This window comes from Myxine glutinosa, chromosome 4 (genome assembly GCF_964187855.1).
Source record: "Myxine glutinosa chromosome 4, kmMyxGlut1.1, whole genome shotgun sequence".
In the NCBI taxonomy this organism is placed as follows: Eukaryota; Metazoa; Chordata; class Myxini; order Myxiniformes; family Myxinidae; genus Myxine; species Myxine glutinosa.
The window spans coordinates 37465709-37493526 of NC_136264.1; the positions used below are offsets into that span (position 1 = coordinate 37465709).

The 27818-nt window shown below is 45.0% G+C and overlaps 1 protein-coding gene across 2 annotated transcripts in view; it reads left to right on the forward strand.

The window, feature by feature from the left end:
- The window catches only part of NISCH (nischarin), a 111924-nt gene that overhangs the window by 8736 nt on the left and 75370 nt on the right, over positions 1-27818 (forward strand). For both annotated transcript variants that reach the window (XM_068112178.2, XM_078775638.1), the window contains 3 exons: positions 4560-4742; positions 15042-15090; positions 15335-15495. In XM_068112178.2, the coding sequence (XP_067968279.2) occupies positions 4560-4742; positions 15042-15090; positions 15335-15495 (393 nt within the window). The remainder of the gene's footprint in view (positions 1-4559; positions 4743-15041; positions 15091-15334; positions 15496-27818) is intronic.

Sequence of the window (27818 nt, forward strand, 5' to 3'; positions counted from 1 at the left end):
GGTCTCTCAGCGCTCGAGGTGGCGTCTTGTCGTCTCAAGCTGGGGGCGCATCTGACGTCACGTCCGGCAAGCGGCTGCGTATATCCGGCGGGGAGTGACACGCCCTCGGCTCGTTAGCTCCGCCCAGATGGAATCGGTCCGCCCTTCTTATTGGGTGCGGGGGGGGTTTACCAGGCTCCGCCCTTGACGAGGAGCTGACAGCCAGCCCCTTCGTGGTAACCCCGTGGGGGCGCATGGATAATGGCGGCTAACCGAGCCGGAGGGAGGACGCACACTCCCGCGCGCGCGCCGTTGTTGTAGTTGTTGTTGTTGTTGTTGTTGTAGCTGTAGTTGTTGTTGTTGTTGTTGTTTGGGGAAGAAGATGGGAGGAGGTATGGGAAGGTGCTAAACTCACTACTGGTGCCATATAATCACATTCTGGTGCAACGAAGAGTCATAATTAATGGAAACGAGGCCTTAACTGACATAGATTAAGAATAACTAGGAAGATGTCCGAAAGTTGTCTACGTGTGGTGCGGTGGACCTGGGCACGACATTTAATGGGGGAATAAGGGGAAGGTCGGCTCTACTGATTGTTATTTACATGCAATGGGACTAGGGAATGGGGGACTGGGGAAAGTTGGGGAGTATTGGAGAAAATAGGGGAATATTTACAAGCGGATATGGAGGCCAAATTCCATATTCGCAACAATATATATATATATAATATATATATATATATATATATATATATATATATATATAGAAGTGAAATATAATAATAACATATATATATATATATATATATATATATATATATATATATATATATATATATATATATACTAGCTTGGCTTGGCTCGCTCCGCTCGCCTCACCGAACGTCGTTACTGAGGAACGGGCTTATTTTAGCTGAGGATAATGACTGTACCTGAGTTGCTATGTTGTCATGATTTACACCAATCATAATACAAACAATTATTTTGCACAAATGTATTTGTTGTTTGTGATATTACATTTTTACAGGCAATTTAGGTTGAAGATTTAGGTTGAATTTTTTTTTCAAGAAAGAACCCCTCAGCACATACATAGGGGAGGGGTAGGTGCAGACTGGAAGTTTGGGACGATTACACCTCACCATCATGTAATTCAAAACACCTCACCACCACGTAATTCAAAACAACTCACCACCAAGTAATTCAAAACACCTCACCACCAAGTAATTTAAAACACCTCAGCCATAAAGCACATAATAAAAACACCTCACCACCACAAAATTAAAAACAACTCACCACCCCGAAATTAAAAACACCACCACCATGAAATTGAAAACACCTCAAAGCCATAAAACACGAAATAAAAACACCTCACAGCCATAAAACACGTAATAAAAACACCTCACACCACAAAATTAAAACACCTCACAGCCATAAAACACGTAATAAAAACACCCCACAGCCATAAAACGCGAAATAAAAACACCTCACAGCCATAAAAACACACCACAGCCATAAAACACATAATAAAAACACCTCACAGCCATAAAACACGTAATAAAAACACCTCACCACCACAAAATTAAAAACACCTCACAGCCATAAAATACATAATAAAAACACCTCACAGCCACGAAATTAAAAACACCTCACCACCAAGTAATTCAAAACGCCTCACCACCACGAAATTAAAAATACCTCACAGCCATAAAACACATAATAAAAACACCTCACAGCCACGAAATTAAAAACACCTCACCACCAAGTAATTCAAAACGCCTCACCACCACGTAATTCAAAACACCTCATCACCAACTAATTCAAAACACCTCACCACCACATAATTAAAACACCTCACCACCACATAATTCAAAATGCCTCACCACCACGTGATTCAAAACCACCACAACGTTATTAAAAACACTTCACAACCACGGAAACAAAAGTTTGAGGGAGTCGTTAAGTGACAACACAGACACTGCCCAGATGTGTAGATATATAGATAAATGACTGTACCCGAGTTGCCGTTTTGTCATGGTTTAAACCAATCATAATTCAAACAATTATTTTGCACAAATGTATTTGTAATATACGTGATATCACATTTTATAAACAATTGAAGTTGAAAAAAAAACCTTTCCCAAAAAAATTCCCCCCAAAAAAAAAAAAAAAAAATTGGAAATTTTTTCAAAAGAAATACCCTTAGGACATACCGACGGGAGATATATGTGCATTCCAGAAGTTTGGTACGATTTCACAAAAGTTTGAGAAAGTAGTTCAGTGACAACACAGGACAGGACAGACGCTGCACAAATATATATATAATATATATATATATATATATATATATATATATATATATATATATATATATATATATATATATATATATATATATATATATATATGGATAGATAGATATACAGTCACGTGAAAAAGTAAGTACACCCCATGTAAAGTTTTGACTTTTCAACATATTTCAACATACAGCTATTTGATCTTCATTTCAACAATATTGAGAGATAAAGGTGATATAATATAACAAATATCATGAAACATTTACATTTTGTAGTCCCTGGTGTTGGGCTAGTGGCTAGGGTGCCAGCTTAGGATCCAAGGATCCTGGGTTCGAATCCCGGTCAATCGCTGAATGAATGCCAGGGGGGTTGACTCAGCCTGTCATCCTTCCGAGGTCGGCGAATTGAGACCAATACACTGGTAATTCCCTGTTTATCGTTAAAAAAAAAAAAGGCGACAAACGGGGTTGGCGGCAGGAAGGGCACCCGGCCGTAAAACATTGCTTCAAAAAGGGGATCAAAAAACAACAACAACCACGGTCGCCGAAAAAGGCCAACCCCCACTTTGCGGGGAAAAATGGCCTCTAAACGGTGGTTTTATTTACATTTTGTAGTCCATTGTATAATTTAAATAAACATAAATGCAAATTTCATATGTGGAAAAAGTAAGTACACCCTTTTCTCTTATAGGTGGTTTTGCCCCCTTTAGCAGAAACAACCTCAAGTAGGCGTTTCTTATAACTGTCTACCAGTCTCTGACATCGACTGGGAGAAATTTTTGCCCACTCTTCCATGCAGAATTATTTCAGCTGTGCGATGTTTGAGGGGTTTCTTGCATGCACAGCTCGTTTCAAATCCCCCCACAACATCTCGATGGGATTTAGATCCGGGCTTTGACTTGGCCATTCCAGAAACCTTCATTTCTTTCTTTTCAGCCATTACTTGGTGGATTTACTGGTATGTTTAGGGTCATTGTCATGTTGCAAGGTCCACCTTCGGGTGAGCTTCAACTTTCTGACAGATGGCCTCACATTATCCTCAAGCACCCTCTGGTACAATGAAGAATTCATAGTAGATTCTTTGATGGTGAGCTGCCCAGGCCCTGATGCAGCAAAGCTGCCCAAACCATAATATATCCACCACCATGTTTTATAGTTGGTATCAGGTTCTTGTGGTCAAATGCTGTCTTTGGTTTTAGCCAAACATGTCTTCTGGTACTGTGGCCAAATAGCTCTACCTTTGACTCGTCTGTCCAGAGCACATTGTTTCAAAAGTGCTGGTCTTTGCCTTGGTGTTCATTGGCAAACTTTAGTATTGCCCTGATGTTCTTTCTGGACAGCAAAGGTTTCCTCCTGGCACACCTCCCATGTAGATCAAACTTGTGCAGCCTCTTTCTAATGCTAGACTCGTGCACTTTGACATCAACAGTGGCAAGAGCTACCTGTAGGTCCCGTGATGACATTCTGGGGTTCTTCGAGACTTCTTTCAGCATCTTGCGGTCTGCTCTCGGGCTGAACTTGCTGGGGCAGTCTGGCCTGAACAAGTTGGCAGTTGTTTGAAATCTTCTCCACTTGTAGATGATCTTCCGGACAGTCGAATGATTGATTTCAAATTGTTTGGAGATCTTTTAAAAATCCCTTCCCAGACTTGTAGGGATCGATAAGCTTCTTTCTGAAGGCCTCAGAGAGCTCTTTTGATCTAGGCATGGTGACACCGCACACTTAAACAACAAAGAGCAAACCAAACTGAATGTCTGAGGTTTAAATAACACAGGTTCCTCCAAGATCCTCTCTAACGATGTTCTTATCATTTGCACCTGAGCTGGTGCACCTGATTCGAATTTTAGGTATTTGAAGTAGTGATAAATGTAGGGGTGTACTTACTTTTTCCACACAGCGAAATTTGCACTTATGTGTATTTAAATTATACAATGGGCTACAAAATGTAAATGTTTCATGATATTTGTTATATTATATCACCTTTATCTATCAATATTGTTGAAATGAAGATCAAATGGCTGTATGTTGAAATATGTTGAAAAAGTCAAAACTTTACATGGGGTGTACTTACTTTTTCACGTGACTGTACAGTGTACATACATATGGTTTCTAGTATTTTCCTTTATTCAGGAAAATGTCTCAAGTTGATGTAAACCTTGGAGAGGCTAAATCGCCATGACTACATACTTAAAACCCTGATGGACCAGTGGTAGCATTGCTCGTCCTTTTGTGACAAATGGCTTCCATGTGTTGGTGTCATTGTGTGATGCGTCTTTCTTCACCTGCAGGTTGTAATCAAGCAGCAGATGTTGAAGGAGCTACTTCCCCCAAAAACTGTGCTGGGAAAGAATGCACCAGCAGTGGTAGCACGTCGGGCTCAGCAGCTGCAGATATACCTCCGTGGGATACTTGACCAACAGGGCACTTGCTGCTCTGCACCTCTTGCCAACTTCCTCTTGATGCATATTTACGTGAGTGTCGCCTCACTGTGTTGGACTGTTCAATTCGGGAGCAGGGATGTTCTCACTCACCTGTGAGACCACATTAACTTTTTTGACATACAAAATGTCATATCAAACTAGATCAAATACGTTTTGCTTCCAATCTTATTGGTAAGGACTACTAGAATTACAGTATCAAAGCTTTCGGACAAATCTAATCAATGACATTTACTCCACCCCAAAAGCTCAAAGTTTGATTGTAGCTGTTGTCACGTTTGAGATTGTTTTCTGAAAGAATTCCTTTTCTACAATTTGTGCTATAACTAGAAATAGTCTTAATTATATTAACACATATTGGGGCAGTACTTTCAATGGTGAAAGTACAGTCTTTTTATGTCTCCAATGACGAACATGCATAGTTGAGAATGGCTGAATGAATCGAAGTGAAACTTGGTGCAGGTATTGTAATTTTGTAAAAAAAATGAACTGATTAGTTTATGGGGTCAAGAAGTCTAAGGACAGTGGTCACATTCGGTAAATATTCTGTTACTGTGCTAACTTGTAAGCCAGTGATGCCATTTTGACCAAACTTGGTATAAACATCCATAATTATGCAAAAATGAACTGATTATATTTTGGCGTCAAAGGTCTAAAAGGTCAAAACAAGAGGTCAAAACAACTTCTAAAAGGTGCCAATAATATTGTCCAGGCCATTTTAGGATTTCTGTGTGGAATAAGCTGAGATTTAGTGGGGTTTTCAGCTTTTTTTTTTTTTTTTTTTGTTCAACTGCAAACCAAAGAAATACATATGTGGATACCAAAGGATTTTTTTATTTCAACAATTTTCTGGAAGAAATGGTACATTATTTGTAAAAGGTGCAAGGGTGGCAATATTTTCAGCCAAGACTGCATGTTCTATCATTCGTGGTAGCAGATGGAATTTCAAGTTTGTATTATAATTGTTGAACACCGCACCTTTCCTATGCCATCTCCAGGCATTGCAAATCGTCATTGCTGGGCACCGAAGGGGGCTCGGCAGTGACGCACGCTGAAAGGGAGTACTCAGTTTTCACTCTGGTTGTTTGTTTGTTTTCTTGCTTACTTGTTTTCTTTCTCATTTGGTCAATATCTCAGGCACCTTTTGAGCTGGGAAGCTAATATTTGGACATGACAGTGACCAAGTGATGTGGCTATCAAGGATATTTTTGATATATTGATTAATCATTTAATCGATTAATTGTTTATTGATTAATCAATTATTTAATTTTTTATTAATGACTTATTTAATTAAATTTCTAAAAGATACATCTTCGGATGAAGCACTAGTGGTTTAGTTATGCTATTAACCAATTGATTAAGAAAATATTTTGTGATAATCTTTTATTGATTTTAATTATACAATTAATCAATCAATTAGTGTACAGCTCTCCCTCCTCCCTTGAGTACCAGTTCACTGGTAATTCCCTGCTTGTCGTAAAAGGCGACAAAAAGGGTTGGCGGCAGGAAGGGCATCCGGCCGTAAAACATTGCTTCAAAACGGGGACCGAAAAACAACAACCATGGTCCCCGAAAAAGACCAACCCCCGCTTTGCGGGGAAAAATGGCCTCTAAAGGTGGTTTTTTTTTTTTTTTTTTTTCTCCCTCCCAATGCAGCCTCTATGAGCTGCACTGCGGTATTGCCGGGCGCCGGAGGCGGCCCGGCAATGCCGCGCTGTAGGATATTTAATTATTTGGCATGGGGGCGGTGTACTTTGAATGTATCTGTACTTGTACATAATCTTGCTGTTTTTTTTTGTTTGTTTTTTTTTTTTTTTTTTGTATACAAGATCGAGGCTCATGAAAGAGCGAACATTAATCACACAGAAAGACAAACCAACACATAAAACATATAAGCATAGGGAGCGGTAGACAAGATGGGGAGAGAGGGGGAAGGACACAAACACAACATTTGAGAGCAGGGACCGAGAGACATGGAGACATCGAGAGATCTGAGAGAGGGCGAGGGCTTTGGGGGGGGGGGGGGCGTGGGAAGGGAGCAGTGGGAGAGGTATAAAACATATGGACACTGCCAGGACTTCCAGGAAAGAAGTTGGAATTTCAAACAAGGTGGATCTGGGGTGAATTAGCGGGGGTAGAAAAGATCAAGGTTTTGGATGGGGGAAGATAAGAGATGGTGGTGAACAGCTGTTTTAAAGACCTGGAGGGAGGAGTGGGATTGAAGGGAGTGAGGGAGTTTGTTCCAGAGGCGGGAGAAAAGAGGAATGAAAGAGTGAAGGTGAGCGGAGAGCCGAGATTTCGGCAGTTTAACCATCAGAGGGTTGCTGGCAGATCTTGTGCGACCTGTAGGAATATTTGGGGGACAGAGCACAGAGAGAGCTGGGGGTGCAAGGCCGGAGAGGAGTCGGTAGAAGACAGAAAGACCACCTACCTGCCTGCGGTGAGTGAGTGAAAGGCCCTCAGAGATAGCTTCATCGCGGGAGATTCCAATAATTCTGAAAGCTTTGGTTTCAACAGCGTGAAGCCGAGCTAGGTGTGAGGCAGGCGCACCGGCCCATAGGGGAGAACAGTATTCCATTGAGCTGCGGATGAAAGCCTTGTATGTGGTGAGGAGCTCAGGTGTGCCGAGGAAGGACTTCGCACGACGGAGGATGCCCAGTCGGCGACTGGCTTTGGAGGCCAGCTTGGAAATGTGGTTTTCCCAAGAAAGATCATGGCAGATAGTGAGACCCAAAATCTTGAGCGACAGAACTTCTTGGAGAGGATTGTTGAGAAAGTAGATGGGAGGGTTGTCCAGTCGATCTTTTCGGAGAGACATAGTAAGAGTGTGAGATTTGTCAGGATTGAAAGACATGTTCCACTTGTTTGACCAGTCTGTGATTTTGTCCAGGTCTTCAGAGAGTGAGGAGGCAGCAGACTGCCGATCTGAGGGAAGAGGAATGGAGCGGCAGAGAGTGGAGTCATCAGCAAAGAGATAGAGAGGATTTTCGAGAGAGTCAGAGAGATCATTGATGAAGACCAGAAAAAGCACGGGGCCCAGAACACTGCCTTGGGGAACTCCAGCCTGAACAGGAAGAGGAGATGAGAGAAACCCATTCAGGGCCACACGTTGACGACGACTAGAGAGGAAGTCCGCCAGCCATGCGTGGAGATTTCCATGGATACCAAAGGAGGAGAGTTTGGTGAGCAGAGCGGGGTGCCAGACCGTGTCGAAGGCACGTGATATGTCGAGGGAGACAGCTCTAATTTCCTGTTTGGCATTGAGGACCTCCATCCATTGTTGAGACAGCAGAAGCAGCATGTCCAGAGTAGAGTGACCTGGTCTGAAACCAAATTGATGATCAGAGATCAAGCCATTGGAGAAGAGGAAAGATTTCATATCAGAAGCAATGATGGATTCCATGACTTTGCTGATAATTGGGAGAAGGCTGATTGGTCTGTAGTTGCTAGGATCTGTTTTTGCACCTTTTTTGTGCAAAGCGGTGATGTTGGCTGATTTCCAAGCAGATGGCAGTTGACCTTGAGCAAAAGAGAGGGTGAAGAGAACAGAGAGAGGGTGAGATAGAGCAGCAGAGCAGGATTTTAGGACCCGTGGGCTGATGCCGTCGGGTCCAGTTGCAGAATCAGAGTCGAGGGTTGACAGAAACTTTTCCACCTTGTCAGGAGGAAAGGACACGGAGTCCAGGAGCAGCAGGGTACGACTGGGTATGGTGGGTACAGAGAGGGATGGGTTTGGGACACAAGATTTAGAGGCAAACACAGAGTTGAGGCATTCAGCTTTTTCACGTGCGGAGTCAGCTGTGTAGCCGTTTGAGGTAAGGGAGGGGATGGAGGGGGAACAAACACCAGAAACGGATTTGACCAGACGCCACCAGGATTTGGAAGAGGGAGACAGATAAGAGAGTTCGGTCTTGAGAACGGAGAGATATTGTTTCCTGGCTCTCCTGAGGGTGGACACACACTTGTTTCGGGCTTTGTGAAAGGAAATGAGATTTCCTTCCGTTGGATTTGCTTTCCAGGAGACGAAGGCAAGTTGTTTCTGGGCAACAGCCTCACCACAAGATTCCGTGTACCATGGACGGGAGGAAGGGTATGACAACTGAAGACGAGATGGGATAAATCTGTGCAGGAGAGAGAGCAATTTACTTTGGAAGAATTCCCAGGATGAGTTGATGTCAGAGGTGGTAGAGATGGGAGACCAGTCCAGATGATTGATGGCTGCTTGAAGACCGTGCCAGTTGGCCTGAGTGAAATGCCAGACTCGTCGACGCTGAGCAGGCTCCCTGAGGATGGTCAGAGAGATGTCCACTTTAACAAGGACATGATCAGATGATCCGATCGGAGCAGAAGAAGAGCAGCAGACATTTTCAGGGAAGTTAGTCATAACCAAGTCCAGAAGAGAAGATGTTCCGTTGACTGAGATCCGGGTCGGGAAATTGACAGATTGTGTCAGTCCCAGTGAGTCGCAGAAGTCCTTTGCTGAGGAGCCATGGCTGGTGAGAGAGGTACCCACACCCAGCCAACTGGCATGATGACAGTTGAAATCACCACATATGAGGAAGAGAGAGTTGGGATGAGTAGATAGAAGTTGGTCCATATCATCAGACAGCGAGATGTAGATGGAGTCATCACTGTTTGGTGGACGGTACAACACACATATGAACAAGAGGTGGGAGCGAAGGGGAAGCCGTAGCCAGAGGTATTCCTGGGGGTGAGGTGGAGAGAGTGCAGTGCAGGGCGAGTGAGGAAGAGAGTTTTTGATAAAGATAGCAACCCCGCCTCCAGGACGAGGCTCAGGTCTATCATACCGGAGGAGGGAGTAGCCCGGGAGAGATACTATGGAATCAGAGACATCATAAAGGAGGAAAGTTTCTGTTAAGCAGATCACGTCTGGTTTGACAGAAGAAACCTGTATGGAGAGATCAGTTAAGTTTGAACGAAGGCCCCGGATGTTTGAGGTCCATACCGTTAATGAAGAGGAAGGGGGAGCATCAGATACAGAACAGGGGGGAGGAGGGGTAGGGTAAGATGTGGAAGAGGTGGAAGAGGTAGGGAGAGCTGTTGAAGGTGTGTCAGAGATTTCAGAATAGCTCGGAGAAAGGGAAGGATGGGGCGGACAAAAGGTTTGATGGTGATTGGGTGAGCCACAATGAGGTGTTATTTGAGGAGGGGGAAGAGCGAGGCAGAAGGTTGGGGGAGATGGAGGTGAGAGTTTGAAGGGGGAAGAAGCGGGGAGGACGCTTTGAGGAGGGGGAGTGAGAGGGGGGAAATTGAGAAGCAATGAGGGTGGGGAGATTTGAAGGGGAAGGGTGAGGGGGGAGTTTGGGAGGGAAGGGACAAGGGGAGGGATTTGAAAGGGATGGGATATGGGGGAGATTTGGAGGGGAGGGGTGAGGCAGGAGTCTAGGAGGGGAGGGGCGAGGGGGCGTCTTGGCGGGGAGGGGTGAGGGGGTAGTTTAGGAGGGAGGGGGCAAGGGGGGAGATTTGAAAGGGATGGGTGATGGGGAAGATTTGGAGGGGAGGGGTGATGGGGAAGATTTGGAGGGGAGGGGTTATGGGGAAGATTTGGAGGGGAGGGGTGAGATTGGATTTTTGAAAGTGTACGATTTATGGGAAACGAACATTTATTGCAAAATGAGTTTCTTGTGACCTTCGAGTTAAAAATACGTTTTAGGACGCTGGATGGAGGATGGAGTGCAGGAGAGTTTAGGGAATGTAGAAAAAAGGCACTATAGGAGATGGATATTTTTTTGGGGATGAATTGATTTGGTGAGCAAGTCGAAAGCAGCCTTTTAAAGAAGAAGAAGAAAAAGGTGTTATAAAATATGACGGAATACATAACTTGAGGGGAAAGTGTAAACATTGAAGGTTAATGAGTGAAAACTATCTGGGGAAATGGGGGAGAAACACGTGGTCGAAGAACGAACGAACGAATAAGAATGAATAAACGAATGAGAACAGAGAAGGAAATGTTTTTTTTTTTTTTTTTTTTTTTTTTTTTTTTTTTTTTTGAGTTGAGATTTACACAAGGAAGTAGGCTATGGGTGAAAAGACTGGGAATACAGAGAACGAAAGTTATTGGATCACAAACGACGGACCACTGAGAGAAAAACAAAGCCTCAAGGTTGTACAGTGCACACTGTACAAGGCCTTGCTCGCGACACGGCAAACAGACGATCAATTTATGAAAGATAAACACCGAGAAACAACCAAGGTTGCACACAATAACTTCACACACCGAAAGATAAATACAGTTTCGACAAAATACAATTGTGAACAGACTTAACTTCGAAAAACGTGGAGACCGTGTGGAGCTTCGAAAAAATATCTGCTTGTTGTCTGTTGATTATTGATTAATCAATTATTTAATTTTTTATTAATGACTTATTTAATTAAATTTCTAAAAGATACATCTTCGGATGAAGCACTAGTGGTTTAGTTATGCTATTAACCAATTGATTAAGAAAATATTTTGTGATATAATCTTTTATTGATTTTAATTATACAATTAATCAATCAATTAGTGTACAGCTCTCCCTCCTCCCTTGAGTACCAGTTCACTGGTAATTCCCTGCTTGTCGTAAAAGGCGACAAAAAGGGTTGGCGGCAGGAAGGGCATCCGGCCGTAAAACATTGCTTCAAAACGGGGACCGAAAAACAACAACCATGGTCCCCGAAAAAGACCAACCCCCGCTTTGCGGGGAAAAATGGCCTCTGAAGGTGTTTTTTTTTTTTTTTTTTTTTTTTTCTCCCTCCCAATGCAGCCTCTATGAGCTGCACTGCGGTATTGCCGGGCGCCGGAGGCGGCCTATCTGTTGCAGAAATATTGCAGAAATGTTGCAGAAAAAATATCTGTTGCAGAAATATCTGCTTTATCCATTATTATTGCTGAACATTGGATCCTCATATAATCTCCCAGCCCCTTAAAACCGTTTTTGTACACCGCACCTTCCCTATGCCATCTCCAGGCGCTGCATAACGTCATTGCCGGGCACCGAAGGGGGTTCGGCAGTGACGCACGCTGAAAGGGAGTACTCAGTTTTCACTCTGGTTGTTTTCTTTATTGCTTTCTTTCTTGTTTTATTGGTTGTCCGGGCGATATCTCAGCCATCCTTTGAGCTAGGAGGCTGAAATTTCGGCACAGTAGTGAGCAAGTCCTTTGTCAAAAACGGTAGTTTTTGTTTTTTGATTAATCAATTAATTGAGGAGTTATTTAATTTTTAGCGATTAATTAAGTACTTATTTAATTAATTAAATTTCCTTTCTCTTCTCACCATTAACTCAGGCACCTTTTGAGTTGGAAGCTGATATTTGGACATGCCAATGACCAGGTGATTTGGCTGCAAAGGCTATTTTTGATTTATCAATTAATCGATTAATTATTTAATAATTTGATTAATGACTAAAATTTTTTTTTTTTTAAAGTTACAGATTCTAATGAAATGGTGGTTGTTTATGTGTTGTATTAGCGAATTGATTAATTATTTCATTTTTTTATGATTATTATTTATTTATTTGCATTATTAATTATTTATTTATTTTCTTTCTCATCTGGGCAATATCACAGGCACCTTTTGAGCTCGGAAGATAATATTTGGACATGACAGTGACCAAGTGATGTGGCTACAAAGGATATTTTTGATTTATTGATTAAACATTTAATCGATTAATTATTTATTGATTAATCGATTCATTATTTATTGATTAATTAATGAATTATTTAATATTTTTAATTAATGCCTCATTTAATTGAATTTCTAAAAGATACATCTTCGGATGAAGCACTAGTGGTTTAGTTATGCTATTAGCCAATTGATTTAGAAAATATTTTATGATCTTTTCTTGATTTTAATTATGCAATTAATCAATCGATTATTGCGCACCTCTCCCTCCAAATACAGTCTCTATGAGCTGTACGGCGGTATTGCCGGGTGCCGGAGGCGCCCCGACAATGCCGCGCTGTAGGATATTTAATTATTTGGCATGAGGGCGGTGTACTTTGAATGTATCTGTACTTGTACATAATCTTGCTGTTGCAGAAATATCTGCTCTATCCATTATTATTGCTGAACATTGGATCCTCATATAATCTCCCAGCCTCTTAAAACCGTTTTTGTACACCGCACCTTCCCTATGCCATCTCCAGGCGCTGCATAACGTCATTGCCGGGCACCGAAGGGGGCTCGGCAGTGACGCACGCTGAAAGGGAGTACTCAGTTTTCACTCTGGTTTTTGTACACCGCTCCTTTCCTATGCCATCTCCAGGCATTGCAAATCGTCATTGCCGGGCACCAAAGGGGGCTCGGCAGTGACGCACGCTGAAAGAGAGTACTCAGTTTTCACTCTGGTTTCTTGTTTGTTTGTTTTCTTTCTTGGTTGTCCGGACGATATCTCAGCCATCCTTTGAGCTAGGAAGCTGAAATTTCGGCACAGTAGTGAGCAAGTCCTTTGTCAAATACGGTATTTTTTGTTTTTTGAATAATCAATTAATTGAGGAGTTATTTAATTATTAGCGTTTAATTAAGTACTTATTTAATTAATTAAATTTCATTTCTCTTCTGACCATTATTAACTCAGGCACCTTTTGAGTTAGGAAGCTGATATTTGGACATGCCAATGACCAGGTGATTTGGCTGCAAAGGATATTTTTGATTTATTAATTAATCAATTAATCGATTAATTATTTAATTATTCGATTAATGACAAAAAAATTTTTTTTTTTAAAGTTACAGATTATGATGAAATAGTGGTAGTTTATGTGTTCTCTGACCAAATTGATTAATAATTTAATTTTTTTATTATTATTATTTATTTATTTTCATTATTAATCATTTATTTCTTTTCTTTCTCATTTGGCCAATATCTCAGGCACCTTTTGAGCTGGGAAGCTAATATTTGGACATGAGTGACCAAGTGATGTGGCTATCAAGGTTATTTTTGATTCCTTGATTAATCATTTCATCTATTAATTATTTATTGATTAATCGATTAATTATTTATTGAGTAATCAATTAATTATTTAATTTTTTATAAATGACTTATTTAATTAAATTTCTAAAAGATACATCTTCTGATGAAGCACTAGTGGTTTAGTTATGCGATGAGCCAATTGATTATGAAAATATTTTGTGATAATCTTTTATTGATTTTAATTATACAATTAATCAATCAATTAGTGTACACCTCTCCCTCCCAATGCAGCCTCAATGAGCTGCACTGCGGTATTGCCGGGCGCCGGAGGCGCCCCGGCAATGCCGCGCTGCAGCATATTTAATTATTTGGCATGGGGCGGTGTACTTTGAATGTATTTGTACTTGTCTTTATTGCTTTCTTGCTTGTTTTCTTGGTTGTCCGGGCGATATCTCAGCCATCCTTTGAGCTAGGAGGCTGAAATTTCGGCACAGTAGTGAGCAAGTCCTTTGTCAAAAACGGTAGTTTTTGTTTTTTGATTAATCAATTAATTGAGGAGTTATTTAATTTTTAGCGATTAATTAAGTACTTATTTAATTAATTAAATTTCCTTTCTCTTCTCACCATTAACTCAGGCACCTTTTGAGTTAGGGAGCTGATATTTGGACATGCCAATGACCAGGTGATTTGGCTGCAAAGGCTATTTTTGATTTATCAATTAATCGATTAATTATTTAATAATTTGATTAATGACTAAAAAATTTTTTTTTTTTGAAGTTACAGATTCTAATGAAATGGTGGTTGTTTATGTGTTGTATTAGCGAATTGATTAATTATTTCATTTTTTTATGATTATTATTTATTTATTTGCATTATTAATTATTTATTTATTTTCTTTCTCATCTGGGCAATATCACAGGCACCTTTTGAGCTCGGAAGATAATATTTGGACATGACAGTGACCAAGTGATGTGGCTACAAAGGATATTTTTGATTTATTGATTAAACATTTAATCGATTAATTATTTATTGATTAATCGATTCATTATTTATTGATTAATTAATGAATTATTTAATATTTTAAATTAATGCCTCATTTAATTGAATTTCTAAAAGATACATCTTCGGATGAAGCACTAGTGGTTTAGTTATGCTATTAGCCAATTGATTTAGAAAATATTTTATGATCTTTTCTTGATTTTAATTATGCAATTAATCAATCAATTATTGCGCACCTCTCCCTCCAAATACAGTCTCTATGAGCTGTACGGTTGTATTGCCGGGTGCCGGAGGCGCCCCGACAATGCCGCGCTGTAGGATATTTAATTATTTGGCATGGGGGCGGTGTACTTTGAATGTATCTGTACTTGTTCTTTCTTTTTTTAAATCCAACATTGATCTAACAATTTCTTATTTTGGCAGGATTTGGTTGGTGTGACAACATATTTGGCAGAGTATCTCTTTAATAAAGGTCAGTAATGTGTGTGTTGAGTACATTCCGATGAATTAAAATGTTATGCCCTTATCAAAGCCACCGACTTTGCTCGCACAATGTTGATGCATTATAACATTCTGACCATGCAATGCACAGTGTGTTGAGAATCCTGATGTAAATCAGTCCTCAAAATGTGAAGTGACTTGTGTTCAACATGCTAATTGTGTCTGTTTGATATATTTTTGGAACACCGAGCAACTGTGCTGCAAATTGTGTGTAGGAGAGGAAATTCTTGAGAAAGACGAAGAGGTGTCCTTTTCTCCACTGCAGCTCCATGCCATAGCCTGGCATCTCAGACGTGGACCGTTGCCTTATAGGGTCACATCACAGTCTGACCTCGGAAACATCTTAGACTTTGCATGCCGTCTCAAGTGTCTTAAGGTACGTGTTTTGTCTTTGTGCATTGCATTGTCAAACCATTCTACCTTGGTGGTTCTTGATTGGTCTCGGTACATTAAAATTTGTTGGTTAAAAAAACTTTTATTTGTAGTGCGGCCATTTCTTACCTCTGCCACCGAAGGTGGATGGAGGTTATGTTTTCACCCCTGTCTGTCTGTTTGTCTGTCTGTCTGTGAACAAGATATCTCAAAAAGTTGTGGACAGATTGGAACAAAATTTGGCAGAGAGGTAGCGTATGTGACGAGGACGAAATGATTAGATTTTGGTGAAGATCCGTATTGGGATCCGGCTAGTAGAATTTTTAAGTGATTCTTCACCATTGAGTGATAGGGCCAAAAACGATACATGGCACGATATCTCAAAAAGTTATGGACAGATTTGGACAAAACGTGGTGGACAGATTGGGTGTGTGACGAGACCGAATTGATTTTATTTTGGTGAAGATCTGAATATGGATTCGTATACGAGAATTATTTAATTTTTAAGTGATTCTTCACCATTGAGAGATCGGGCGAAAAGCGATAAATAACATGATATTTAAAAAAAGTTATGGACAAGTTATGACTAAACTTGGCGGACGAGTTGGTTTGATGATGAGAACAAGCCAATTAGATTTTGCTTCAGGTTCGAATCCAGATCCAGCCCAGTGGGATACAAACCATAGACTTGTGAGCCTGTCGAAGGTAGGTGCTCTACCGAGTGCCCTTCTAGTTTATTTAATGTTTTACATTGTTTGGTTCATTAAAGGGCTAAATATTTCAATTTCCACTCGTGTTTCAAAATGATAACAGTTTAAAACTAATATGCAAAACATGGTGTGCGGGCGAGTTTGTATTTTGTGGCTATTAAGAGAAATGCAAGTGCATGAAGGGATTGAAAACAAATGTATACTCTTTTTACACCACAAAATATGCACCGGTTTCGATAATGTTGCTGTTTTTCAGCAATTGCATCCAGACCGGTAGGCAGAACCAAAACGCTCATTGCTTGTCACCATTACATGTTAGTTTGTTCTCTGTTTTTCAAAAGTGCAGCCGACTGTACCGGGTCTTGGGGTCTAATGGGTCTGAAGGGTCTTCAGGGACTTCTGGGTCTTTTGCGTCTTCGAGGTATTTTGGGTCTTTATGGGGTCAAGAGGTCAAAGGTTAGAGGTCCCATTCGCTAAACATTATATTACTGCACTAACATGTGAACCAGTGATGCAATTTTGACCAAACTTGGTACAAGTACATATTATGATGAAAAGATGAACTGATTAGATTTCAGCATCAAAGGTCAGAGGTCATGTCAGGTAAAATGTGATACTTGACAACAGCTGAATGGATTTAAATCCAAATTGGCACAAGTATGTATAATGATGTAATAATGTGGGCAGAGACATATTGGTCCGTGTTGCAACGTCGAAGAGTACTGTTTTGGTGTTCCTATGATTTCCGGGTATACACACACACACACACACACATGTATAATTTATTTGTGGAGTAGGGAGGAGGTATGTACCCACATGCCTGACCGTCGGTAGCTCCCGGCACATATGCAAAATTTAGTGTGGACTGGCTCAGTCATACAGGTGGAATCACAAGTGGGCTTTGGGTTCTCTAGGTGATACGGTATGGCTATGAAAGAGTAATGCACAAACAAACAACGTGGACACTTATCAAACCAAAATACTCTAGTTTTGTATTTTAAATTAATTTTCTGAGATTTGTATAATTTGTTTTTCACTTGGAAGTTGTGGGTTACGATGTATAGATAAAGATGGAAAAAGTCTGAGTTGATGCAATTTAATTCCATTCTATAAGGCAACGAAAGGTGAAAATTTTGAAAGAGGGTGTCAACTTTCTTATAGGCACGGTACCACACACACACACACACACACACACACACACACACACACACACACACACACACACACACACACACACACACACACACACACACACACACACACACACACACACACACACACTCGATGAGATACCCATTCTACACCCAGGGAAATCTGAGTGGGTGGGAATGTGGAGGGTGTTGGTGATGGGATGTGGGGGTAGAGAGTGGAGTGGGGGAGATACCTGGTCACCCAGGTGAACCTGAGTTTAGGGGTGAGGATTGGAAGGCGTACATTTGGGGGTGTTCGGTTGGGGGAAGGTCCAAATGTTGCTGTACAGCTATTTCGCTACCCCATCTGAGCTTTCTTCCGGTATCTGCACTTGTGTGCCGGCAATTATGCATGCATTGTTCGGTACATTGCCGACATTATTCAAGGATGAATGACGTGAAAATACATAGTTTTTCTGCCAGTCTATATTGATTTAGATGGGATGGGTTGGGGATGGATGGGATGCAGGGTGTGGGTGGGGGATGTCGGAGAGGGGGGGAGGGAGGGGAGGGGAAGGGGGGGAGAGGGGGAAATTGGAGGTTGTTAGAGAAGCAAAACCATCCTGTGGGAGTGACCAGTATTCCTGGCAATTTTCAGCCCCATGGGTAAAAATGTGGCTGGAAAATCTGAACACACACACACACACCAACGGATCAAAAATGTATGTAGATATTTACATCGTTGTATATATATATATATATATATATATATATATATATATATATATATATATATATATATATATATATATATATATATATATATATATATATTGTTACGGACCGCGGATAAGATGTTGTTTTGCCGAGCGGATGGCACCGCGGCCGAACAGTTACCCCGACTAACCCGATTCCTGGACGTTGGCCGAAATCGCGCCACAGGTATTCAATTTGGAAACCTCTAAAGCGACCGAATGTAAAGAGGAAGAAGAAGAAGACGTACAGAAGAGTAACAGGATTTATTATTTACATGCTCAAAGTAACCAAGGAGAAGGAAAGATAATAAAATAATATACAGAAGAATCAGAGACACAGTGCAATTATTAGCTTACCTACAGTCTTAATTAAACCCAGGACAGAACAAACAAAAGACAGACTCACGCGGGGAATGATGATAGGAATGGCAGGAGGTGGATGGCTGGAGGGGGAGGAAGGTTCAGCTGGACCCGCAGCACGGTCGGGTCGGGGATTAGCAGCCGCCATCCTTTCTCGATCGGCGCGTTTAACAGCCGCCGTTCCTCTTCCGATCGGCGTGTTTAGCAGCCGCCATTCCTTCGCGGCCCTGCTCAAAAACTGCCGTCAAGGCCCCCAAGCTGCTGTGGCTGAAGCTGCTGTGGCTGCTGCTGCTGTGGCTGAAGCTGCTGTGACTGAACTTGCGGTGGCTGGAGCTGCTCTTTTAGGGATCCCTTACTCAACTCTTCTTGTACTCAACTCAACTCTTCTCGTACTCAGTCCAACCACACTTTGCACGTCTCTTGCTTGGTCCAACCACCCTTCTCTCTTACTTGGTCCAACCACCCCCAACGTTCTGACGCGCCTTTCTTTTCACGTCTCTCGCTTGGTCCAACCACACTCTTTGCACGTCTCCCTTTTGGTCCAACCACTCTCGCTTCTTGCGCACGCGCTTTTATAGCGCCTCAGGCGATCAAGCCGCCAGCCTTCAGGACACGCCCCTCGGTGAGCTCGCTTCGGCCCTGATTGGTGGGTACAGGCCCTCTGACTCCACCCTTGATGACGATGGGCGGGCACGCCCTTCTTCCCCGAGCTGAGCACATGCTTAATGGCGGCTATTGTAGTTGGCAGTAGGAGTTTTGGGAGTGGGAATGGGGAATGAAAGGGAATCTATCTTATTTCACTTGGTGCAATGGAGTGGCATCTTAATGGAAGACAAGGCCTTACCCTAATACACATAATAAGGAAATAAGCTACTGAACAGGGATATTATGGTGTCCTTCATGTATGCTTTATGGAACTAACTACGGGAACGCCCTTTGACCTTTATACAACACTGGAGTAAGGAGGGCGATATTCTAACAACAATTTACACAATAACAACAACAACAAAAAAAAACATTCTCATATCCACAACAATATATATATTTATGTATATTTATATATATTTATATATATTTGTATATATTGTTGCATTGGTTCAAATCCCCACTCCTGACAATTTGTTGCGGGGGCCGGCCGAAGGTATGAGGGGCCAAGGGGAGACCGGGTTTAAAAATCCCCCTCGACACAACAATTTTGTTGAGTGATTCCCCTTGGTTAATACCGGAGAATCATGAATACCTTCAAGGTGCATGGATTAAAGTGCACGCGCATGCCGAAGAACCGCGCGATCGAACCCTCACTTTCCCACACCTTATGGGTGCCGAGCGGATTTGCACGGTGTGGAAAGTGGCGTTACCCCACGAGATTTATGGACCTGAGTCTAGCCAAATTCGGTCCCGGATGATGCTAGGCCAATGGAGAAAAGACATACCGAACATGTTGGAAAGTAACAACAAAATGTACCGCCTTTTATTTAGAAGGCACAGAGAAACAGACGAAGATACAGCTTACCAACTCTTACCTACTAATTACCCCGACTTGGCGCCTTCACACTCTGACACACACACACAGGGAAAAAGACACTGGTTATTGGCGTACTGATGAACGTGCTGGAATTGCCTCGCTGGTGACCACGTGGTCTGGTGTGCGCAGCTCGATCGTGACGTGCAGTCTGGATGACGTAAGGTCTGAAGGACGAACTGCCGCCTCGAAGTCGGCATGGACGAAGTTAGCACATGTAGATGAACTTCAGCGCAGGTGAGTCGTGTAGAAATGCCAACGCTTGCAGGTCAGCCGGATGGCGCAAAAGATCGGCAAAGAAGCGATGGGTGTCGACGAAGAACAAAGACCAAAACACGTGTCGTCTGGTGGAGCCAAAACAAGAGAGTCCAAAGCAGGGTGTCGTCCACGTGGCAAAATCCCAGGCAAAGAGAGTCGTGTCCTGTGCGCAACGAAATCCCAGGCAAAAAGAGAATCGTGTCGTCCACGAGGCAAAGAGAGAACAGAGCAGGAGGTCGTCCACGTGGCAAAATCCACAACAAGATCTCAGAACAAGTGGTGCAGCGCAGCAAAATCCAAAAGCAAAGAGAGAATCGTGTCGTCCACGAGGCAAAGAGAGAACAGAGCAGGAGGTCGTCCACGTGGCAAAATCCACAACAAGATCTCAGAACAAGTGGTGCAGCGCAGCAAAATCCAAAAGCAAAGAGAATGATAATGCGCTCTGCATGGGCTATTATCAGACCTGCCCACCCCTTCAAAATGTTCCAAAGCCTCCCATTGGCTGAGGCTTGTCGCATCATGGCGACGGGTTCCCGGCTCGCCATTGGTCACATGCTGGCCTTCGATCTCTCCTCCCCCAATGAAGGTTTCATTCCTCCTTCCCTCTTTCATTCAGTGTAGCTTTCACTGTCCATTAGTCACGTGGGCCTGTGGTGTTGGCCACGCCTTCCTGCATATCTTAATGGGGTCCTTTAACCACACAAAGGTTTGACATCCTGCCTAACTCAACGCATATTTGGTCTTTATTACTACACAATGGGAAAGGGCTAATCTTTACATTCAATAAGACATAACTGACCTCTGCAGACTACATGTTGTCGTGCAACGAACTATAGGGGGTTTGCCTTTATGGCACAACCGCAACAATATATATATATTGTTATATGTATGTATATATATATATATATATATATATTGTTACAGACGCGGTTGTGGATGTTGGTTTACCGAGCGGTTTGGTATGACCACGTCTGCACAGTTTACCCGATTATACTCGAACGTTTGCCGAGTCGCGCTACGCTAGGTCAATGAAGGAAAAGGACACAACGGCTGGGATTAAAATGACACGACACCAGGGATACGGTTCTCAAGACCTCCGGAGGAGATTATATTAGGGCGGAAGGTCAGATTACATCTACAGGAGGGACAGCATAGTAAGATAGGCACTTAAACACGGTCTTATAATAGCCCCGACAGACGACAGATAAACAGGACAAAAACTGACTCACACGGGGATTGATGGCAAGGAAAGGCGGGTTGGTCGATGGCTCCAGGTGCACCTGGGCTCAGGGCAGAATCGACCCGGTCCGGTCCAGAGATGCGGGAGGTCTCACAGCGCTCGAGGTGGCGTCTTGTCGTCTCAAGCTGGGGGCGCATCTCACGTCACGTCCGGTGAGTCGCTGCGTATATCCGGCGGGGAGTGACACGCCCTCGGCTCGTTAGCTCCGCCCCAGATGGAATCGGTCCGTTGCTTGTCATTGGGTGCGGGGGTTACCGGCTCCGCCCTTGACGAGGGGCCGACAGGCAGCCCCTTCGTGGTAACCCCGTCGGCGCACATGGGTAATGGCGGCTAACCGAGCCGGAGTGAGGACGCACACTCCCCGCGCCGTCGCCGCGCCGCCCCCCTCTGCTGTTGTAGTTGTTGTTGTTGTAGCTTCTTCATGGGGAAGAGATGCGGGGAGGTATGGGGAGGTCCTAAACTCACTACTGGTGCCATACAATCACATTCTGGTGCAACGAAGAGTCAGAATTAATGGAAACGAGTCCTTAACTGACATAGACTAAGAATAACTAGCAAGATGTCCGAAAGTTGTCTACGTGAGATGCGGTGGACCTGGGCACGACATTTAATGGGGGAAAAAGGGGAAGGTCGGTTCTACAGAGTGTTATTTACAGGCAATGGGACTAGGGAATGGGGGATTGGGGATAGTTGGGGAGTATTGGGGAAATAGGGGAGTATTTACAAGCGGATATTGAGGCCAAGTCCCATATCCGCAACATTGCACCCTTCTCTACCCTCGGGGCGTCCCGACCCGATAAATTTTTACCTACTTTAGTGTGGCACTCAGATGTAGTTCCCTCTACTATTAACTCTACCCTGAGTGCGACAGTTTTACAGATATTCACAAATGAGTAAATATGTCCCCCTGCGACGTTGCACCCTTCTCCTCACAGAAACACGCCCACAGGATAACCGAATCCGGAAAGAATTCGCAAACTAAACATACAGCCGGTAGGGAGCATTATTTACAAGACTACGCTGATATTTACACTACGATCCAGGACCTGTTTTTGGAGGAACACATGCAGATGTTATGCATAGAGAGAGCACGCATGCCAGCATCGATACACCAACCCACGAGTGCTCTGTGGCCTACGGCCTTTAATAATGTGCAGAGCACCCCTTCCCAGCACCAAAAGCACCACCCCATCACACAGTCAGCACCATCCGGTGCACCAATAAAATGTTTAGTGATCATTGTGTGGTGTCGCAGCCGGCCGATGTTCTGCCGCTGGTCTTGCCTTCGTGTGGTGCACTTGGCCTTCTTACTTCCTTAGAAAAATAAAGAAAGGCGCCAACCGCGTCCATTTCTTTCTTGTGGCCGTCAGGGGGCCAACTGTTAGTGGTTCACCTTGTATGGCATAGGTGCCACGTTGACCCATAGGTCCATCCATGGGTGGTGCTTGGCCGCATAAGAACTGCGGTCCATGGTGGGTGGCCACAAACATTGCGGTCCATATGGTGTATCGATCCAGGCAGCAAGCAGCGAAAGTGCAGGCCCACAACTGCGAAGCCAGCACCTCTCTCTCCTCTCTCTCTACCCCAAAGCCAGATCCTCGGAGGTGGGAGACAAAAGAAGCAGACAAGTGAGTAAGGTGGTAAGGGCGCAAAAGTGCACGCAATGCAAGGTAATGCACACTGGGGGCACATGGGAACCAGGTGAGACAGGTACGTTCCTACCGTACGCCCCCCCCCCCCCACCAGGTAACCTACATGGCCCCTCCCTTACCCCTTACTGTATCCACAAAACACAACACTACCCATAAACATCTACTTTACCAATCAACAAACGTCCCTACTGTCTTCCCCGTTCCTCCCATAAACCAAATTCGTCTTCTCTCCCTCCTAACCAATCAAATTTGCCATTTCCAACTCTCATCAAAATTTGCCATCTCCAACTCACCATCAAAATTTGCCATCACCAATTCATCATCAGTCCCTCCTAGGGAGGGAGAGATGGAATCACCCCAATGTCTCATCCACGTCGTGATGCGTCTCACAAATCCAACAGCAGTCCTCATTCCTGCAACACAACAAAGAAAACACAGGTGTGGAGTCATCATCACCACAGGTAAGTGGCTGCGTATGGTGCGACAGGTTCATCAATCCTAACTATTTCCTAAATGACTTTAACAACTTTACATTACCCGGGGTCTTTCTCCGGCCAAACCATTGGCCCTCTTCCACTATGGGTTCTAAAAAACCAATTCCCATTGACCAAAATGTGGTGCCTTTCAATTTGGGGTCTCACTCCCCCGATTCATCTCCCGGTGCCCTCGCACAATTTCTGGGCCGCGACGTGTACCTCTCCCAGCGGGTCTACCCACCTGCTCACCTCCACCACTGCAGTTGCCTCCGAGCTTACCTGCTCCTTACCCTAACCTATCTACCTGGGGAAGGCCCTCTGGCGCTCTCCCCACTCGGTGCCCTCTCTGGCACTGGGCTGCCCGATCCACACCCGGGATCCTCAGGCACCCACTGACACTAACGGCTCCCAGAGCCCACCTGCGGCCTCACCTGGCCGACATCCTCACAGTGGTGGAGTGCCCAACCAACTACACACACTAACAGGCTACACGCCCAGCCATTTCCACAACACTAATGCACCCATCCACAACACCATTCTGCAACCGCACCACAAATGCCAATATCCAACCACAATTTACCTATACCCTCTACCTAACACTTACACTACCCGCCCCGGGTACTCGTGAAAGGGGTCCACTCTTCCCCCATCCACACCTTCGCACCATGCACACCACTCCGTACCACTTACTCCAACTCTCTCCACACCACTCATTCCAATACTCCATGTACTTGCACACCTGTGCTCTCACACCTGGTGCCACCTGCACCCTTCTCTCCCCAAGCGCATTCGCGCTGATCCACAACACTCATTACTCACACACTGCTCCACACTGCTCCACACACCTGTCCAGTTGCACACCTGTGCAATCACACCTGTTCAATTCTCACACACACGGCATCATCTCAGCTAACTACTCCCTTCTGAAACTTGCGCTTCCCAGTCGTCCCTTTAAACTATTGCGCTCCCACGTCATTATCATCCACACTAATCTACCTGCGTCCCCACTACAGGTATCAGTCACTAACTAAACTTAACGTTACCTAATGTCATCTTCGCTAGATCCCTACACACCATATCCTAACCCACCCGGGCTAGTTTTCACTGCCATACACCCCATAAGCTATAGCTCCTTTGCCCCCCTATATGGGAAGGGTGGCAAGGATGCCACCCTTACCCACTGGGCCCATCGCTCCTCAATCCCCCAGTCCTCTGGCACTAATAAGCCCCCCTTATTCAGAGGTACTGGGTCCCGCCTCGGCATCTAAAGCCGAGGCAATCCACGGGGGCGCCTGCTCGCCGGTGTAAGGTCTTATCCGGTCGGCGTGGACGATCCGAGGGAGGGCTCGTGGCCCCATTTTGATCTTAATGACCACGTCACAGATTTGCGACAGGACGACTCCTGGGCCTTGCCAGGGGGAGGTGAGTTTTGGGCACCTTCCCTTCCGCCTCCGGGGATTAAAGAACCAAATCTTCATCCCCGGAGCGTATTGACTCCCCTGGCTCCGGTCGTCGTACCTGCGCTTCATCTTTTCCCCCGCCAGATGGAGTTGGCGGCGGGCGAAGGCATGGACTAGCTCCATGCCTTCCTCTAGGTGACGTGCGTACCCCTCCCTCGGCGGGTTAACCACTGTGTCTGGCACGGGACCGCATAGCAAGTCGGCGGGAGCCCGTAACTCCCGCCCATACATAAGCAACGCTGGACTGCATGCGGTGGCCCCGTGCTGGCTGGTTCGGTAGGCCATAAGCAAATAAGGGAGATGTTCGTCCCAGTCATCCTGACGGGTGGCGGTGAACAGTGCCAGTTGTTGTATCAATGTTCTGTTGAACCGTTCCACCATCCCGTCAGATTGTGGCCGCAAGGGCGTGGTTCTTGTTTTCCGAATTGACAGGAGACTGCACACATCTTTTAGCAATTTGCTCTCAAAATTTCGTCCCTGGTCGGTGTGCAACTCCTGTGGAATCCCATGCCGGCACACAAATCCTTCCACTAAGGCCTGCGCTACCACCCCTGCTTCTTGGTTGGGGAGGGCGTAGGCCTCCGGCCACTTGGTGAAGTAGTCCATCACAACGAGGATGTACTTATTACCTAGGCGGGTGCGGGGTAATGGGCCTAGGATATCCATGGCCACCCGCTCTAGGGGGGCCCCCACCTGGTGTAATTGAAGGGGGGCCCTCATCCTCCGTGCTGGTCCCTTTTTGGCAGTACAGGCGTCGCATCTCCGACACCAGTCCTGTATGTCGCGCCCCATATTCACCCAATAAAACCTCCGGCGTACCCGCGATATTGTCTTTGTCCTGCCCAAATGGCCGCCGGAGCGGGTACCATGCACCTGTTGCAATATGACGTTCTTGAATTTGTCAGGGACTATCACCAGCCAGGAAGTTCTATCAGAGGGAACCTCCACCCACTTGCGATACAAGATGTTGCCTTTCAATTCCAGGGTCTGCCACTGAGCCCAATATGCCTTTGTTTGTGCTCCGAGGGGGGTGACCTCTTCCCCCTTTGGTCTGTGCCCCAATTTGACCCAATTGAACACTGGCCCCAGGACAGGATCCTCCTGCTGGGCCGTGCTCCATGCCAAAGTTCCGAATTCCTCATCTGCGGTTAGTGGCAAAATTGGCCCTCTCACCCGGGTTGCCCGGACAACGAGGGTCGGGTCCGAATCGCCCAATTGTTCCCTCTCCTCGTGTCTCGCACAAAATTTGCAGTTTTCCCCCAGACAAGGACGCCGAGAGAGTGCGTCCGCATTACCATGGGCCTTCCCGGCCCTATGGGCCACATCAAAATCGTACTGCTGCAACTTTTCCAACCACCTTGCAATTTGGCCCTCCGGTTCCTTGAACCGAAGGAGCCATTGCAAGGAGGAATGGTCAGTTCTAACCAAAAATTTCCGCCCGTACAAGTACGGGTGGAAATGGTTCATGGCAGCCAGCATAGCCAATAACTCTTTGCGAGTGACACAATAATTTCTCTCGGGCCTACTTAAGGCCCGACTATAATAACCAATCACTCTCTCCATGCCCTCCTGTGTCTGAGACAAAACTGCGCCCAATCCTTCCTGGCTCGCATCCGTGTCCAGGGTAAATGCCCCGTCGCTAGTGGGGTAAGCTAGAAGGGGTGCGGATGTTAGACACCCCTTCAATTTTTGGAAGGCCTCGTGGCACTCCCGTGTCCAATTAAATCGCGTCCCCTTCTCCGTAAGCCGGTGGAGGGGACGGGCCAACTCCGCAAATTTCGCCACAAAGCGCCGGTAGTAGGAGCAGAGTCCCAAAAATCCCCGCACCTCTTTGATGGTACGTGGTGCGGGCCACTCCTCTACCGCTTTAATTTTGTCTGGGTCCGTTTTTACCCCCTCGCGGCCGATCACGTGACCTAGATAGGCCACCTCTCTTGCAAACAAAGTGCACTTACTCGGGTTCAGCTTCAACCCTGCCTGTCTGAGGCACCCGAACACCTGGTCCAAATTAGCCACTGCCTGGGGGAACGTTTGGGCATGTACCAGGACGTCATCCAGGTACACCAGGCATGATTGCCATGGCATGCCGCCCAGTACATGCTCCATCAATCTTTCAAAGGTGGCGGGGGCGTTACACAAACCAAACGGCATCACAGTAAACTGATACAGTCCCTTACCTGTGGAAAATGCCGTTTTCTCCTTCCCTGCCCTATCCATCTCCACCTGCCAATACCCACTCTTGAGGTCCAAAGTTGTGAACCAATTTGAGCCCGCAACGGCATTGAGGGTGTCATCAATCCTTGGCAGGGGATATGAGTCCTTGAGTGTCACGTTGTTTAGCTGGCGATAGTCCACGCAGAACCGCGTGGTCCCATCCTTCTTTTTGACCAGCACAACAGGTGACATCCAAGGACTTCCCGAGGGCTCGATCACACCTGCGTCGAGCATTTTTTCAACCTGCTCGTCAGCTTCCGCCCTCTTGCTCCAAGGGAGCCGTCGGGCGGCCTGACGAATAGGCCGGGCCTCACCGGTGTGGATCTGATGTTTCACCAGGCCCGTACGTCCAATATCCTCGGTGGACAGGGAGAAGAGGTCCAAATGGGACCCAACCAGTTTGTGTAAGGCCTCCCTCTGGGTACCTCCCAACTCTACGCTACTACGATTTACCATCTCGCAAATGGGATCGGGCCAATTCCTACTTCTTATTGAAGGCTCCCCCCGGGGTCAGCTCGGCTGGACGTTCTCGCCCCTCACTGTCGCGACT